The sequence below is a fragment of the Ochlerotatus camptorhynchus genome, unplaced genomic scaffold, assembly GCF_037179485.1.
Source record: "Ochlerotatus camptorhynchus isolate MF236.1 unplaced genomic scaffold, CSIRO-AGI_Acam_v1.1 ptg000070l, whole genome shotgun sequence".
NCBI lineage: Eukaryota > Metazoa > Arthropoda > Insecta > Diptera > Culicidae > Ochlerotatus > Ochlerotatus camptorhynchus.
In genome coordinates this window covers 5757774-5776708 of record NW_027040560.1, presented here as the reverse complement: position 1 = coordinate 5776708, position 18935 = coordinate 5757774, and the positions used below count along the sequence as shown (strand labels likewise).

General features: G+C 39.8%; 1 protein-coding gene across 2 annotated transcripts in view; it reads right to left on the bottom strand.

Moving 5' to 3' along the window:
* Nucleotides 1-18935, bottom strand: part of LOC135697463 (cytotoxic granule associated RNA binding protein TIA1) — a 1329144-nt gene that overhangs the window by 960398 nt on the left and 349811 nt on the right. Inside the window, exon 3 of one of the 2 annotated variants that reach the window (XM_065217205.1) lies at nt 10558-10599. The exons of the other annotated variant lie outside the window; for it this stretch is intronic. Within the exon in view, the coding sequence (XP_065073277.1) occupies nt 10558-10599 (42 nt within the window). The remainder of the gene's footprint in view (nt 1-10557; nt 10600-18935) is intronic. 2 annotated transcript variants of the gene reach the window in all.

The window sequence follows — 18935 nt, the reverse complement described above, 5'->3', positions numbered from 1 at the left end:
TTCAAAAATTCAGAAATTCAGAAATTCAGAAATTCAGAAATTCAGAAATTCAGAAATTCAGAAATTCAGAAATTCAGAAATTCAGAAATTCAGAAATTCAGAAATTCAGAAATTCAGAAATTCAGAAATTCAGAAATTCAGAAATTCAGAAATTCAGAAATTCAGAAATTCAGAAATTCAGAAATTCAGAAATTCAGAAATTCAGAAATTCAGAAATTCAGAAATTCAGAAATTCAGAAATTCAGAAATTCAGAAATTCAGAAATTCAGAAATTCAGAAATTCAGAAATTCAGAAATTCAGAAATTCAGAAATTCAGAAATTCAGAAATTCAGAAATTCAGAAATTCAGAAATTCAGAAATTCAGAGAAATTCAGAGAAATTCAGAGAAATTCAGAGAAATTCTGAGAAATTCAGAGAAATTCAGAGAAATTCAGAGACATGCAGAGAAATTCAGAGAAATTCAGAGAAATTCAGAGAAATTCAGAGAAATTTAGAGAAATTCAGAGAAATTCGGAGAAATTCTGAGAAATTCAGAGAAATTCAGAGATTCGCAGAGAAATTCAGAGAAATTCAGAGAAATTCAGGGAAATTCAGAGAAATTCCGAGAAATTCAGGGAAATTCACAGATACTCAGTGATACTCAGAGAAATTCAGAGAAATTCAGCGAAATTCCGAGAAATTCAGATTCATCAATAAATCATCAAATCAATAAATAAATACATAAATAAATAATATTATTTTGTTCCGCAACTCGAAGCTTAATACATTGCTGACAACAACAACTGTATCGACATTTCTAGTTATTTAACATTAATCAAATAGCAGTTCGCTTGTAAGCACGAAATCATATTGATTTACTTAGGAGTAATGGGAAATTTTAGTGGGACATGGAGCGGCTTGGAAAGAGTAGTAGAGAGTTGACTGTATAAATAAGTTTCAAGAATGTTCGATGCTTTTAATTAGTAGACCATAGCCAAAGGAGCACAAGTCCCTTCCGCACTTCCAAATTAAACGCTTCACCGAGATTTACGCTCTGTGCATGAACCTGTTAACATTAAACTGCACCCTAAGACTTCCTTCTGGGCTAAATAATGAGCTTGTAGCCACCAAAAAGCCAACAATCCTGACCTAGCCCGAAGCACCCATCACTCTGCTGTTTGAGTGCCACCCCGTCGTTGAATAAGAAGCCAAACAACTATGACACAAGTACCATCCTAGATGAGAAGCAATAGAGAGCCACCTCATCGCCTTCTTCATCTGATGCTTGACTCGTTGCACTGCCTGTTGTATGTTAAATGCACCCAACACAAACACACACACACGTTCACCCATTTGCCGTTCGCTACTAAGCTGAAATTGTTGCGTACACACTTGCATACTGTTGCTATTTTTGCGACAACGACGACGCTGAAGGGCGGAAAAGTGGAAATATTTTCAAGCGGTTTTACGTTTTAGTGTGCTGCTCTCTGCTGGATGACTGCCGCTGCTACTGATGCTGTGTTGTGTAGTGTGTTCTATGTTTATAAAAGCACTCGCAAACATTCCACCGCACACACACGGGGGTTCCGTTTTTCACAAGCCAACCCACCGGTAGTCCAATGCTCACCCAAGAAGAGACTGCAGCATAAGACTTAATGCTTGACATAATTTCTCATTATAATCCCGGGCGTTTATGTTCCGAACTGAGTGTGTGTGTGTGTGTGTTTTGGCTTCGAAACCGTTGCACTTTGCAATGCGTAGGAGGAGGACGGCGGGGGGAGGGGAGAAAGGGGGGGGGGATTTTGTGCGAGAGCATTTGCTTTATGCAAAAGTTATTCGAACGACACTCGGCTTATTCTGCTAGACTGCGTGACAACGGATCCTATGTGAGGTCTTCTAAGCGCGAGTGGGTGGTGGGCGGTCGGGAAGGAAACTGGTGATGCACACACAAAACTTCCGCTCGGTACATATTAGAGGCGTAAGACCTCCTGTTTTAATGCTGAATTGTTTAAAGTTTTGCCGACAGATGCATGTTCGTTCGTTCTTTCGGATGGGTTTAGTCGGCGATGAGAGGAAAGCCGTGTGTGTTTGCTTGTGAAATTTAGGTGATGTTATGTGTGTTGTTTTGTTAGTACCAATTTCTGTTTTTTAGAGAGATTTCTCGGGAAGATACCATAATTCGGAGATGCTTGTAGCAGGTGCGGAACTTTTTATTGGTGCAGAATCAACGCAAAACGTAAAAGTTTAACACACTGATAGGCGCTTTCAAGGCTCAAAGGCGCTAGAACATGCACTTGGAGGATTTGAGACTCGGGAGGAACGGTCTCGTGTAAAATACAGCGTAGTTCAGCAAATCTTAGTTTGGATATGAAAACCGTCAGAAAATTACAAAATCAATCTAAGCCAGAACGTATGATGGAAAAATCGATAATAATAATGAGGAAGTCCTAAGTATTCGAACTTCGCAAATCTTGATATTCACACCAAAATCGACACAGAAGGATACCGAAATTCACCGAAATCCGGACACTTTTAAATGTTGATTATTAAGGTCAAATGTGATTCAAATGCCACATAAATTTTAATTTGATCCGTACATGTTCATCTAACATAATTTTTAAATAAATGCCTGGATTAATTCGGTGCATCACGGTATTACTCTCCATATGGCCTCCTCTGGCATCCATATTAGATCTGTGACGACTACAGGATGTAAGTTTGCGCTAACTCTTCCATTCCTCCTCCTTCTGCTTAAAATTGACTCTGTTGATCCATCATATTGGGTGTACACCCCCCGGATGGCTGATGCTGTTGTTGAGCTGGCCATGGCACCGAGCTACACGACGTTCCAAATTATGCTTTTTATTTATGCTTTTGCTGCAGCGTCTGGCATTCGTTTTCATGATTTATAGGACCAAAGCGTCACTCCCGAGTTTCGTACTCTTTTTCTGTCTTTCTCTGTGTGTGTGTGTTGTTGTTGCTGGCCAAAGTTATGGCACCTTCCTACCTAACCTAGTATAGCTGCTATGCGCTAGTCATGCCATACATCCGACCCGTTCTCTGTTCTGTTTGCCATTGCCACGCCACGCCACGCCACGTCGGTGTGTGCCATGATGGTGTGATGATGAATAGAAAATGGACAAATCCCGCAGGACCAGCCAGTGCCAGTATTCGCTTCTTCGCTTCCAAATTACAACCGTGAAAAATGCTATCATAAAATAGGGCAAATTTTGCTATATTTCCAAACGCCAGCGCCCGCGAGTCACTCCCACACACAGCCAGAGAGACCGAGCTTGACTGACTGATATGTATTGCGCTTCGGAGAGTGCCAAGAAAATTAAAATTCAGCACTTCGTATAATCTCTGGGATTTGGGGGGCAATTACGGTAGGAGTTCTTGGAAAAAAGTGAACCAGCGCACGTGTCTATAGAGCTGGGCTGGTGGTTTGAGAAGGGAAGAGGGCAAACAACAGGTTGATTTATTCGACGGTCCGTCGAAGCGAAGGTGTGTGTCATTTCGAGTTCATTTGTTTCTTATTAGCGTTATTTATTGCCACCGGAGCGGGAAGTTGATGCCCGAATGGCAGTGGCGCAGCGGAAGGATCCCCAAGGGCTCGGAAGTTCTTGATACAGAAACCCGGTTAGATAGCGGAAACCGTGAAGGCGAGTGAGTGCTAGATGATGTCAAACCAATTTCCTCAGGGTTCACGGTGTCGTAAATCATAGACGGATGTCAGGATTCGGCTTCGGTCGTAGAGTCGATGTAACAGTGTCGGGTAGTGATTCAAACCAGCTGAGAAATTGAAATTTTGCCAAGGACCATGCAGAATGAATGGTCATCATGAAGGGCTGCCGGATGAATCGCAACTCTCTTGAGAGCTCTCCCTAATGCAATATTAAAAAGACCATCGAGGTAGGGCTGATATCGAGCTACGGTGGCAAGATACATATAAGCCACTGTGATTTTTAGTAGTTACTTACGAGCTTACGTTTAATTTTGCACAATATATCGTTCTTGTTCACATTTATGACACTTATTAATTATATCTTGAAATACCTATATAAATCTATGATATATAATAAAATATATATAATAGGGTCCGACTCATGCCGTGTGAGCCAGGCTTTTCCTCTTGAAGAGTTTTCTTAGACCAGGATCTTATTTTTTTGTTCGCATGAAATCTTTACACAAGGTCTCAAAATTTGATAAAAAATAGCCGAATTTCAAATTTTGAATTGCCAAGATAATTTCAATTTGGATTTTCTACAGAATTTCCTTAGAATCACCCAAAGATGTCTTCAGAGTTGCTTTCATGATTCCCCACAATCGTCTTATAATTTCTGCTAGCATTCCCTTAAAATTTTTGTCCATAACAACCTTAGAAGTCCGGATTGAAGAGTGCTGTGCTTGTAGATAGAAGCAAAAAATTGTCCTCCCGTCAAATTTTTGGATTTTGCATTGTTCCGGGGTTTTTTAACAGTAAAGTGATATTGGTGACAAACGGATACTTGAATTTCTTGAATCGAGTTCCACAGTGTGCTGATTATGTCGGACGTCCAAAAGGTGTTTCAAGACTACATTCGGGACATTCTGTGCAAGCTCTGCCACAAACCGGATTACCCCGTGAAGCGAACCGTCTACAATTGTGACCTCCCCTCTAACACATCAGGCCAACTTGTTGGGTTCACTTGGCCAGATTTGGTGAGTTCGTTCCATTTTATCCTTTATAATATTTTCATACTTAATTTCCGAGTACTAGTACTACAAACATTTCCAACTCATTAAATACGCGTCAATCAAGCAATACCGCTTGATTGAAAGTTGCAGTACATTATTAATGATTCTCACATTGAAATGTATGGGAGCGGGGCTTATCATGTTCGAAAATAGCTTTGGAATGCTTGCGTTCTTGAAATGGGCTTTTGGAGTTGCGATAGAGCTGTCACCTTCTAACTCCCGGATTTAAGCTTCTTGTAATTATTTATATACAAGTTGGTTGCAGGAGGATTCTATCCATAATGCCACTGCCAGTCAGTGGGAGTTAGATTGTAAATACACACACACAATCTTAGAAATCTTCTGCATATCTCTTTAGGAATCACCTTTAGGAAATTCTTAGAATATATTACCCTTTGGAAACTAATCCTTGATATATACCTAAAAAATTCCTTGAAATTCATCCCAGAATTGTATTGGAACTCTAAATCAGCAATATTCAGGAGTTTCACTCATTTTTTATGTTTTGTGCTAATGTACTACACGACTCTCACAAGACGCGACGCGAGACAAGACACAACACTTATCGTGCTTACAACGTTAAAATAAATTAAAATTTACCTTTGTCCGCTCACGGACACTGTATTAGGTAGGGATTCGCTATCCAACACATCGGATTCGGTGTTCAGGTTAGTAACGATCGATTGATCAGAGTGGAGAAGGGTGTGGTGTCAACATAAGAGACAATTGGACGAGGATCTACACGCACTACTTCTGTGGCCTTTCCGCAAACATTTAAAACAAAGCTTTAGCTATTTTACCTTCGCTTGACGATCTAGAACGGAAATTGCTCGGAAGGCTTCGCATCTGAAGTTTGGGTGGCCTCCGTTGCCACACACATCGCAGGTCGGTTCCGCTTTCTCGGTGACAGCGCAGGACTTCAGCATGCTTGTAGGGTTCTTAGCAGGAAATGATGGCTTCGACACGGAAGGCTTCATCGACGAATCTTCACACGACTCCAGGATGGAGCAGCGCTTCTTACGGATATCCATCGTTGCTTGGTAGGTTGGTGTTTCCTTGTGAGGTACCGTTGCTTCCCACTCCATTCGAGTTTTGTTGTCCAATGATGTCGTCACAAGATTCACGACGAAAAGTTCTGACATTCCAGTCATCCTTTCGTCCATCAGGGTTAGTCCATCGATGTGACGTGACACATCATCGATCAATTCACAGAGGTCCTTGGAACTTTCTCTGGTCATCTTCTTTAGGTGTAGCATACCCAGGATGTGAGTATCTACGATTAGGCGCTTGTCCTCAAAACGCTCTTCAAGCAGGTTCCATGCACGGGTGTAGTTGTTTTCGTTCAGAGTACAGGTATCGATAACCCTTGCGGCATTGCCAATCAACGCTTTGTCGAGATGGTAAAGCTTAATGGCGTTGGAGTCGGTTGACGTTCGCATCACGTCGAGAAACATGGCCTTGAATCGCGGCCAGTTCTCGGGTTTCCCATCGAAGGTCGGAATGGGAGCCTTTAGTGGTTGCTGCTGCACGATAATACGGGTCATCGATTGTATAAGCGATTCGACCAGAACACACGCTCCGTTGTATTGGGCTTCGAAAATGATGTAGGTTTCATCCTGATCGATGAGCTTCTCGGCGGGTGTCAGCGCTACGACTTGACGATGAAAGTCGCAGTATTCTTGATAGTGGCTCTCCAAATTTCGTTCATATACTGTCAGCTGGTCCAAATCCAATTGCACGGCTGCGGCTCCAGATGCTTCATCCACGGCTTTGAGGATGCGGGTAACTTTTGCTTTTGCCTGCCCACGCGTTTTTAGATCGGCCATCCTTTCCTTTTGGTCGATCTTCGTTGGTGTGTGCTGAATCGGCATCAGGCACGACGGTAACAGGAACGAACACGTTCCACCACTCGGACACGACGTAACAAGTTCGTGTACGTTTTCTTTTGCACACGCGACGACGTAGCTTGTACTAGCTTTCACTGACGAGTACCGTAGGTACTGTACTTTCGAAGAAACAAAATACTCTCCTTTCCGCCAAGCGCCAAGAAAATTCTATAATAAACTCTGCGAGCTTTCGTGTGGCAGCAACAATAAATCCGATCGGCTGATCACAGCAACAAATGGCAGGAACTTTTTGGCACCAAAGGTATAGATGGGGTTTACGAAATGCTCGATTTGGAGGGATTATCCCATTGTGAGCATTGAGAAAGGCTGATTGTTTTCGGCTTATCACGGAAAAGGAGAATGCGTATTTGTTTAGTTTCAACTTTGTATTGGATGATCCATATGATAAATTCTTCTTCTTCTTCTTCTTCTCCTCTTTTGCTATCGTGGCTGCTGTGTTATGCTATGAAATCCTTCTAGTGGGAGGAGTCAAAGCTTGCATCAACATGTTCACTTTCGGTAGTGCGTGTGTTGAAGTGGAAAAGGGTTGAAGTTGGTGGGGTGAACGATTACCCGCGGCTCGGGGTTAATGAATGGGAATTTGCCAAATAATTAAAGGCGGAGAACGGGGATCAATTTAATCAGCACTAAAAAGAATGAAGACAAGAAAATCACACAAAACGTTCGCCTCGTGCGCGAATAACCTTTCTGTCGACCGGTTTCGGGCGTGATGTTGCCCATCTACGGGACAATGTCCAACTGATTATTCAGTCATACGTTGTTCCGTACAGTCCAATAAGAAGAGAAGAGAAGCTACTAGAATTCTCAGATTTGTTAGCTTAAAAAAGGCACGATATGATGTGAAGCTTTTCTGACGGCTTTGATGATTTTTGCACCTTTCCAGTCAATTTTGGCTCAGCTCTGGTACTATCTTCGGTCCCAAGCTAATCGATGCACCCCTCGAAACATGTAGTGCTGGAATTTATACTAGAATGGGATACGTTAATCGAATTTCTTGGTACCAATAGGCTAGTCAACATGCCCGCCAGCACTTCGAGACTCATAGTATGAGTCGAGTGCATGCATCCTAACGCGATACGAAGACAACGATACTGGATCCGTTCCAGCTTGATGATGTGCGTTTTAGCTGCCGACTGGAAGCAAAAACTACCGTACTCTAAAACCGATAAAATCGTTGTCCGGAACAACGTCAGAAGATCTTGTGGATGGGCCCCCACCACGTTCCGGTAATTGATCGAAGGAAATTGATCCTTAGTTGGCATTTTCGTCTCAGATACTCAATGTGGGATCTCCAGGTGCATTTGGAATCGAACCAGACCCCGAGATATTTAAAAGACATGGAATGAGTGATCGGTTTACCCAAAAGTTGAAGCTTCGGTTGTGCTGGGCTATGCTTCCTAGAAAAAACGACCAACTCAGTTTTCTCCGTGGAGAATTCGATACCTAGCTGAATAACCCAAGTAGACAAATTGTCCAGGGTATCCTGTAAGGGTCCTTGCAGGTCAACCTCTTTTGGCCCTGTGATAGACACTACGCCATCATCTGCAAGTTGTCTCAACGTGCAATTGTCACTAAGACAGACATCAATTTCTCTAACGTAGAAATTGTACAAAAGGGGGCTTAAACATGAGCCTTGGGGGAGACCCATGTAGCTAAATCGAAAAGCTGTAGAGTTTCCATGAGAAAAGCTATATGTTTTTCTGACAGCAAATTGTACAAAAAATTATTCATTAATGGAGACAATCCACAAGCGTGGAGTTCCTCTGAAAGAACTTCAACGGATACTGAATCAAAAGCCCCCTTGATATCCAAGAACACAGAAGCCATTTGCTCTTTCTTAGCAAAAGCTAACTGAATTTCCGAGGAAAGCAACGCGAGACAGTCGTTCGTTCCCTTACCCCTACGGAAACCAAATTGAGTATCTGAAAGAAGGTGGTTCGTCTCAACCCATTTGTCGAGGCGAAAAAGGATCATTTTCTCCATCAATTTCCGAATGCACGACAGCATCGCGATGGGCCGATACGAATTGTGATCCGACGGGGGTTTATCAGGCTTTTTAATGGCTATCACCCTCACTTGTCTCCAATCGTCGGGAACAATATTGAGCTCCAAGAACTGATTGTACAAGGAAAGCTCGCATATGTCTCTGATATTTTTCTAAAGTTAAACCATCTCAATGCCTATCTTCAAGGATGGATATATTTTACGTTCATGAAAAAATCAAAAGCTTTAGAACGGAACTTATGATTGTTTTGAGTCGCTCAAAACTCTTATTACTGAAAAGCATCTCAAACCATCATCTGTTATCCTCAATGGAAGCTTGAAACACCTGAAAAGCTTGAAGGAAAAGTTTGATGTGGAAATCGAAAAAACGGAAAAGTACCTCGGAATCGAGGATCCTTTCAACTTCTATCGGTAGCTTGGCAGGAATCACACTTATTTGAAATAAATCTCACATGTCGCATTTAGCAAGTTTTGCTAGTTAAATAATCTGCCCTCCCAAAGGGAAAATTTCGATAATCCCAGCATTCCTGTATCCAACCTCCTGCTTGAAATACTTCTAGGCAATACATCACAATCACAATCGCTACACCAAGCACTTTGTCCAAGCTTAGCTGTTTGTTTTCATCTAAACTGCTGAATCATGTATGATGACCCTTTCAGCCGCGCTCCAGTGCTTTCCGTTTACCTCACCGGGAAATTTTATTTCATCTTCCCTTCCGCTTCCCTTTCACGACGATACAAGTCAAAATTTATGTTTTCTGCATACCACCACCACCACCACCACCACCACCGAAGCATGTCAGAACTTTGCTTCAAGAAGTGCAAGCCATCAACCAACTTCCTTTGTCTTCTTCACAGATCGTTCCTTTTATGGCTTCAAACGGATAGAGCATTTCTTCTTTTTCCCAACCGTGTTGCACATCCCCTGATAGAAAAACGAACGAAAAGCCAGGAAGTGCCTCGAACGTCTACCGGCGGATTCAATCCAACTGCTGATGTATTATTTATAAAGCACATCATAAGCTCGGAACGCCTCTCCCACCCTCGTCAAGGTTCCTCGCTCCGGATCCGCCGGAATCCTTCGAACATTTCGCTTTTGCTTATCGTAACTATTTTATTACCAGGAGCTGCTGCACCCTCGCCAGTCAGTCAGTCGGAATGGTAGAACCTTTTTTTTTCTCCCATCATCGTCCTGGCCATCAACGCCGGGGGACCAATGAAAAATATTCAAAAAGCTTCAATTCTTCCACAACTCATCTAACTCTTGTTGTTGAACGGGAATGCCGTCATCGCCACAGCTCGAGCGTATGTGGATTACACACACTCCACATTCCCCTTCAGTCTGACTCACTCACTCACTCTCAAGCCTGCAAAACGAAACAGATCCGGAAATTGAATCTGAAAGGAGAAAATTAATCCGGAATCACTGATGAGTTTTCCTTCCAACGAAAATGAACTCTTAATACTTGGTGCTACCTACCGCTCTACCGGAATCAGCTTAGGAGAGAAAGTGGGGGGCTAGAATGCGCGCCACTCTCTAGCAATGCAACTGGGGCGAGGTGCACACACGCTCTCAGGTCTTTGGAAATGGAAGTATGAAAAATTACTATCTTATATGCTTTTGACTTGGGGGAGTCCCCTTTTTGCATATGGAATGCATCATCATCGTCGGTTGCAGCAGCAGCAGCAGAAGAACAAACCAAATCATCAATACTGAAGTATCATGGAGAAGCCAGGTTTCCGACTGTGCTGCTGATCAGAACCCCCTTACTTCGCCCCTGGTCCCTGACCGGGGTTCGATTCTGGTCCGGCGTTTGGTGCTTCACCGGGCATGTAGATATCAATTACTGGGTTGTTGAGAGTCCATGTGTGTTTGGGGAAGTAGGAATGCGGACAACAGTCGGACAGGAAGCTCTTAAATGTACTTACGTGCTTCATCTTGCCCTCCAATGTCGTGGCCGTGGTGGAGAACTGCAATGGGAAAAAGAGAAATGAAGCATAAGCGAAGGGAGGGAGGAGGGGTAGATGCAGAAAAATAAATGTTTTGAAGAGTGGAGTGTGGTTCTGGTACGGACCAGCAGACCCGGGTGCTTGATCATGTTATTTCTAATTATTTATTGAACGCTGAGGAATTATTGAGAGAAAACAAACAAGGTGCAAATGCTCTGAAAACCATTGGCCAGCTTGGGAAGAGAGAGAGAGAGAGCTAATGAAAGCTTTCCGGTCTTGATCTGGAAATGCTGAAATGTATTATTGGCCAGTGCGGGAATGGAAATAGTAGTAAAGCTATTTTTATTAAGTTTGGCACTGTTGTTGAAACCCAGATCTCCGTAGAGACCGAAGGGAAATGATTTTACTGCATTCGGCATGCCAGCATGTAATGGGTGGCTTGGGAAATTAGCAGATGACGTTGTTATGAGCTGAGGGGGATCAGTCTCAGATCTGCAGTGGGGCGTGGTAAATGGAAAAGCAATTGCAGTTGAATGGAATGGATTGGAATTGTAACCCGTTGTTGACCCGGTATGGGGCGAATAGATGTGTCACGATGGTAAGCCGGCCTAACAAGTCTATTGATGTTGATGCAATTTCCGGCACAGATGGAACCCCAACCATGGTGATTGACTGTTGGGGAGGTTGAAAAGTAAATCTTCGTCTAAATATCATCGAGTTGATGACCGAAAGCCATTTTTTTTCTTGTTTCATTAAAGGGGATTATAACAGTGATAAGTAATCAATGTATAAGAAGAGACAATTTCTGCACAATTTGAAACCTTAAATAAAAAGGGCTTTTCTACGTGCTGTACTACACAGCAAAAAATAATTTTGATATCACATCAAAGTGGATGCACTACAATCATGTCGAAAATTTCATGTAATTTGACCACATAAATAAACAAATGCAGTAAAAGCAGCGTAATGGCAGTTCATGCATTGTATTAATGATAATTTTGTCCTTTCTAGCAAGTAATATTACACCATATTTTCGACATGATTGTAGTGCATCCACATTGACGTGATATCAAAATTATTTTTTTGCTGTGTACATGTATTACAGATAGATATATTTTGACGTAGGATTACGTCTTTCGGCACATATTGGGGGTACAATTTCAAAAAACTAAAATCGACAGCATTACGAAAAGATGTCAGGTTTTGAGCACATATAACTCTGTCAATAGCAGATGGAATTTAATTCTAAACAAGCCAAATGATTGGAAATTTATCCACAAATCTACTAAAATGAACACTTTATTAATTTTCAATAGGTCACTTTTGTAAAATACACAAATATCCAACTATTGCAATAGTGATCAAAATTATCACCGATTGCTTGCAAAAAGCGCATTCCCTAACACAGATTTAAAAGTCGAATTCGATCCTGTCTCACTGAACGGTGCTCATTCAATCACCGTGTGTGGTGGTGTCCGGTCGTCGGTGTCAGCAGCAGCAGCAGCATCAGCAGTAGCAGTGCTTTCGGCGTGTGGCGATGAACATTGTTCTCCAGTACACAACGATACGCAGCCTGCAAGTAGCGAGCTGCAGAGCCCACATGAGCATCCATAGAAGGAGGAAGAAGCCGCACCACTATGGGTCGAAATCAGTTTCTTCGTGAGTCGCTGTGGGTCATCTATGCCAAGCGCGTCATCCTCGTTCCAAACAACATACAGCTCGCCAGCCTCATCCGTCTTGAACACCCTAATAGCTCAGCATTACTCCACCATCCGTGCGTTTTGTGCACGTAAATTCGTAATTTTGTCATCAGAAAACGAGGCGATTCCGTGTTGGGAAAAGTAGTTTCCCTAACACAGTCGCCGAATATTGATACTAAGCACTGAGCATGCCCGATCGGTATGCCTTTTGGTGCAAATTATAAAATAATTATAAGAGCATTATGCCAATAAAAACCTTGCCGAGTTCTCTTAATAGAAGGGGCTTAAAATTTACATCAAAAGTATGCCGGCTCTCCCTGAAGGTGGATCGTTGTATCTGTTCGCAGATGACACATCCATCATCTTTAAGTGTAGGGTCATCGGAACTCTGACCGCCAAACTTCAGAGAAGCCTAAATGTCCTGTCAGAATACTTCATCAGCTGGAAGATCCGTATCAACGCGGCAAAGGTCATCATCTTTCCTCATTCCAAATCACCCAGACTTGTTCCGTCTGAGAATAATAACATCAACTTGCACGGCACAGTGGCGGAATGGTCAAAAGAGGTAGTGTACCTCGGCCTTACACTCAACAGCAAATTGCTTTTCAGGAAACACATTGACAAAACAAAAACCAAATGTAACATCCTGATGAAATCACTCATCAAAAGGCGATCCTCTCTGTCCCTGAACAACAAGCTTGCTGTATATAAGCAAATAATCCTTCCTGTAAGAGAATACGGGGTGCCAATCTGGGAGAGTAGCGTAAATTCCCATCACCTCAAATTACAAAGGATCCAAAACAAGTTTTTGAGAATGATCCTCAACAGTCCTCCACGAATGAGGAACTCTGAGGTTCATCGCCTGGCTGGGCTTCAGGCGCTGGAGTTACGGAGAACAGCTACCATCCAAAGGTTCAGATATTGCTGTAGGCAATTCGATCAGCTGATCATTGGGAATCAGGCACGTTAGGTTAAGAGGGATTCCATCCAGAATGAGCTGAAAAAACCTGAAATCGTGCTCGACCATCTTCGATTTGGATGATACTTTGCCCATATTTTCAGTATGATAGACCAAGTATTTTCCGCAGGAGAGGAGACCCTTTTGACTCAAGGGTAATTTTTTAAAAGGGCCTATGTGTTTTTGCACACATGCTTTTAAAAAAAAATGTAGTTCGAAAACAGTTGGTTGTAGAAAAAAAAATAGTCTATTGGTGCAAGGGTAAGTTGAAGAAAAGAACATGCATATTTTGCAAAACTTATCATATTTGATGGACAATCACGTATAACTTACGAAAACGGCATTTAGGAAGTTAATCGATAGGAGCACTATGGTTTGAAATTATTTTTATAATCATATACTGACATCAAACTGAACATTTTGCCGTAAATAATGAAAGTTTCAAAAATGCCTTAAAATTTGCTCTTAGAAAAACTTTTTTATTAAAAGTTTTTCCATCCTGTAGCTATTTTCATAACTTCTGCTTTCTATTCAAGTTTTTATTAAAAAAATATAAAAAAAATCATAAATACGTTTTTTTGTTTGTTTTGGTGACTGACCGATTTGGCGTGGAATTGGTCTTAAGCCTTAGATTAAAAAGGTAGGTATCATTTGTTTTTAATTAAATCAAAACCCCCCCCCCCCCTGTAAACTAGTCAAAAACCCAAATATTAAATTAGAATAGCAAATGAAACAAAGATGAAGATCCCGGTAGGCTAATCAATTAAAATGTTAAATCAATGTACTATCCAAATCAATAGAAATAAACATATATTTACTACTACTACTATAAACGTAGGTAGCGTCCGGTAGGCTCAGATTCTGTGATTGATGTGTTTTCCCTAATACATATTTCATTTCCGCACCGGTATCATTTCCAAAAACATCGAGGAAAAATTTCCACAGTATTGTTCTTAATTAGCTTCCAAGCTTCCAACCCATCGGTCCTTTTCAGGACCACAAATGACTAATAAAGGAGTTAACTAAAAGTAAGAACTTGATTCCAAGACATATCGTCCAGGATTGGCTTGTACTACATGGACATCTAAAGAGAAGAACTCTCAAATTGCTTCCGAATTTCAACCTATCGAAATTTTAAAATGATAAATTAAGAAATCAATTTAATATTTACTATACTTTTGCAGTGACATCATAACTACCCTTCGTAATCGTACGTCAAATCTACGGTCGTGTCTTAGATACAACCTCTTACTTTTTTATCAACTCAAACCATAGATTGTACACTAGTGAGGGTAAACTGTACAACTCTCTGTTAAACCTGCTCTTGCGTTTTGTGTTGAGGCCCCGAACAACTGTCCCAAATTTAAATACACTAGTGGAAATTAATATAAGGACTTTTTAAAAACCATCGCTCCTCCCAAATCTAACAATCAGAGAAATTCTATATCATGTGTGTTTGGAAGCCACATTATCATGCTACAATATGAACCTAATAAAGAACCAATATGCAATTTAAAATGATGCACATTTACGTAGGAGAAATAAATGGAAATGTGATTTTCTCCTTCGGAGATAAATATAAGGACGTCTGGAAAATTGATCATTTTCGAAACAATTAATAAAATTAATCAAATTCATATAAAAAAAACATTTAATTAATAAAATAAAGAAAATTAAAAAATTAATAAAATTAATAAAATTAATAAAATTACTAAAATAAATAAAATAAATAAAAAAAATAAAATAAAAAAAATAAAAAAAATTAATAAAATTAATAAAATTAATAAAATTACTAAAATTAATAAAATTAACATGTAATCAATATGAATGTAATGGCGGCCTAAATGCCCCTTATTTGGGCCTATACAAAAATTCTGCAATCGACTAAATTGTCAATAGCGATCAAAAATATCCATTAGTACCGTCCCAATGACGCGTTTACCTAGATAAACTTGATAAATAGCAGATTTTTAGCGATGGAACCAATCTTAGATCCATAGGCCAACATTAGAGACATTTTCCCTATATATATATATATATTTTAAAGGGGCCATGGAAACGCGAAATGTTAAAAGCATAGATACTTGAAAATTTACAAAAATCATAACACAAAAACTGATGGTCAAATTTTGAACTTTTTACTAATACTACCTTATTTGCTTATCCTTGACAGCTACGCCTATTTCGTCTATGTGCAGACTTCTTCAGTGTATTGTTCTAATACTCGACTGGTATTTGTAGTTAGTGAAGAAGTCTGCACATTGTAGACGAAATAAACGTATCTTTCAAGGATAAGCAAATAAGGTAGTGTAAATGACTAATCCTTTTCTCTCTCTCTCTTTATTGAAGGCGAGGTAATGATTTTTTATCTGTTTTATTTCGCGTTCTGTCTACGCCTTCGACTATACCAAGCATTTTACTTATAATATTGTAGAACGACGCACACACTTGCCACGATTCTCTCCAATTCCCGTTCAGCAGAAAAAGCACACGAAATCGAGTATGAGAGGAAATGAGCACTTCTTATTTGCTTTTAGCCAATCCATATTCCGAAGCATGGAGAGAACAGTGGAGAAAGCAATGCATGAAGATGAATGCAACGTTCACGATTCGAGTCTGGTCTGCAACCCCGACCAACAATTTCGATAATTTTCTTTAATTTCCTATGCATCGATCTTCAAAGCCATTCATAAGAAAATCGATAGCGATCGTCACCATTTCATGAATAATTTTAAAGATGCTAAAAGTCTAATCGTGAATCGTTTATAAAGATCTTTCTCAAAATATTGCTACCAATCGTTACCAATGTTAGAATATCGATTGTGTTGCCAGATCAAAAATCGATTTCTGTTGTAAATTCAAAATATCGATACACAACTGTTGATTTTTCTCAATTACCCGTCAGCACGTTCTCACCAACTGGCAACAAAAATGAAATGAGAGTGATCTGGGAAGATGGTTACATTCTATTCTCCCACAGGTATCGAACAAGCCATGGTTCAAAGGATTGGACATGAGCCGTGACTTTATACGTGTCATATCAAGGGTCATGTCCAATCACTACTCGTTAGACTCGCATTTCTTCCGAATCGGGCTCGCAGGCAGCAATTTGTGCGCTTGTGGTAGTGGCTACCACGATATCGACCACGTGCTTTGGTCATGCACCCTTCATTGTGTTGCTAGATCCGAGTGGTTAGCTGCCCATCGGTGTACCCCCATGTTTGTCTTTTTCATCAGTTGGTCGCTTAGTTCGAGATCAAGAGCACATTGCTCTCCAAACCTTGTGTTCTCAATCCCTACCCTGCCATCCATTTGTTACAATTTGTTACCCCTAACCTCGAGATAGCCGCGAGTAATCGGCACCCGCTTTACTAATGTTAGTTTTAAGAAATTTTGTAACCTAAACAATGAATATCGGCTCCGCAATGCTATGGCAAATGAGCCTGGAAAAATAAACGCATTTATAAAAAAAAACTATTGATTTTATTTGTGATTTTTTATCTGCATAATTTCTAGTTTCGATCCCATGCCATCTGGGGTGTACTAATTTCGTTGTTGGTTGCTAATCCTTGGGTCCACGGCTGCTGTTGATGAACTTATCAACGACAGGCAAACACACTCTAGTATGTGGTGTATTGAAATTTCTGTAAATCTTTCATACAAGAATTCAATATTTATTTGTCATCAGTAGTAATAAAGGTCAAAAAGGTATCAATTTTCTTCATTGGGTTCCAAATACCGAGAATCCCACCACGCATGCTATCATGGGCTATTAAATATATAGACGTAAACTTGACGAACTACAATGGTAAACATTTGCTGCGTCGCGGCCATCGGTCTTCTCGTTTATTTACCGGCAGATTGCTTCTTCCGATGAAATGCCGAATATGTCGATAAATAATATAAACATTGCCATCGGTCACCTGGTGTGTTTCGAACTCTCTTTAACCAGCGATGCAAATCGATAACAAGGAGATTATAAATGTGCATCGATGGCAATCTTAGTTGTTCTTTGTCAAAGTTCAAAATTACGATGATATCAGTATTTAAATATTTATGGATGAATATTTGTAAAAAATACTAAAGTCCATGTGACATATCGCAATTAAAGGAAATTAAGTATGGCACCTTTATAGATTACTATCATATGACCAATGAAGAAATAATCTTAAATGTAAGTATCGATCAATAAATATTTTTAAATGTGTACATCGCAATCATAGAAAATTAAAAGGAAAGAATTGCCGACATAAATATTTATTTCTGTATAAAGAACTTTGAAGAAGTTTCACGAACGGTTGGTCGGGACCTTTGTTCTATTTTTTTTCTAAATGATTAATTTCACTAACTAATGCACTCCACATTTTTCTATCTTCATTTTCTTGCATTGGACCGCAGCTCGGTATATCTCATTCTCCATTCATGGGGCTCCACTAACATCCTGCGACATCCTGCCACTCATTATTGTAAGCAAATCTTACATCCCCTATATTTTTTTAAATCCTTAAGGATATTTCTAGCCTTTGACTAGTCTATTTTCGAACGATTTTTAATGTTATTTCTTCATAAAAATCAAACAATAAAACTTGCTAAGAAGTTTAAACATATTATCAAAAGTTATACGATTTTTGTCAAATTTCTGTCTGAATATTTATATTCCAAAAGTTGTAATTTTTCATGAGCTTTTGTTTTTAAAAACAAAACTATAAAAATAGAAGTTATACGTCATGAGATATCTGAGTTTTACAACTTTTCTTGAATTTTTATTCAAAATTACTTAATAAAATTACCGTGTATATTTTGCCAGAAAGACTTTACTTTTCACATCAACATTGTTTCAGACAATTCATTGAAAAAAACCAAAAAAGCCTTTAAAAGATAAAAATTTAAAATACAAAATGGCTGAATTTTTGCACATATGTGAATGATTGCCCATAACGTACAATTCTGCAAATTGGAGGAGGTCAACTCAAAATAAATGTTTTTGTTTGCCGCATTATTTCATCGAGCTTTAATAAATATAAAATAAATCTATGTTTAAGGTGAAAAAGCTTGAATTAACCTTGACAACTCATGTGTAAAAAAAGCTTCTGTTTTTACAAACTTGTGTAAGGTTACTTGCTGAATTCTTTAATTTATTTAATTTATTTTATGTATTTATTTTATGATTTTTTTTTATAATGTGTTTATTTTTCCAGGCTCTTTTGCTGTAGCTCTGCGCAGCCGATATTCATTGTTTAGATTACAAAATTACTTAAAACTAACGTTAGTAAAGCTGGACTGATTACTCGCGGCTATCTCGAGGTTAGGGGTAACAAATTGTAACAAATGGATGGCATGGTAGGGATTGTGAACACAAGGTTTGGAGAGCAATGTGCTCTTGATCTAGAACTAAGCAACACTCTGATGAAAAAGACAAACATGGGGGTACACCGACGGGCAGCTATCAACTTGGGAGAACACATGATGACACTAACTTCTAAATCCTCAGATATATCCGTTTTAAAAACACATAAATTAAATTCAAATAGGGGAAGTGTTGGCTTCGGCAATACCTTTACCTATTTTCGTCAGGGGGGTAAACAACGTCCTTGAGAGTTCAATTTTGGCATGTGGATACATTGTGTTTCAGAGCATCTATTGGCTAAATTTGAGTGCTCTATGACTTTGTTTACCCCCCTGACGATAATAGGTTAAGG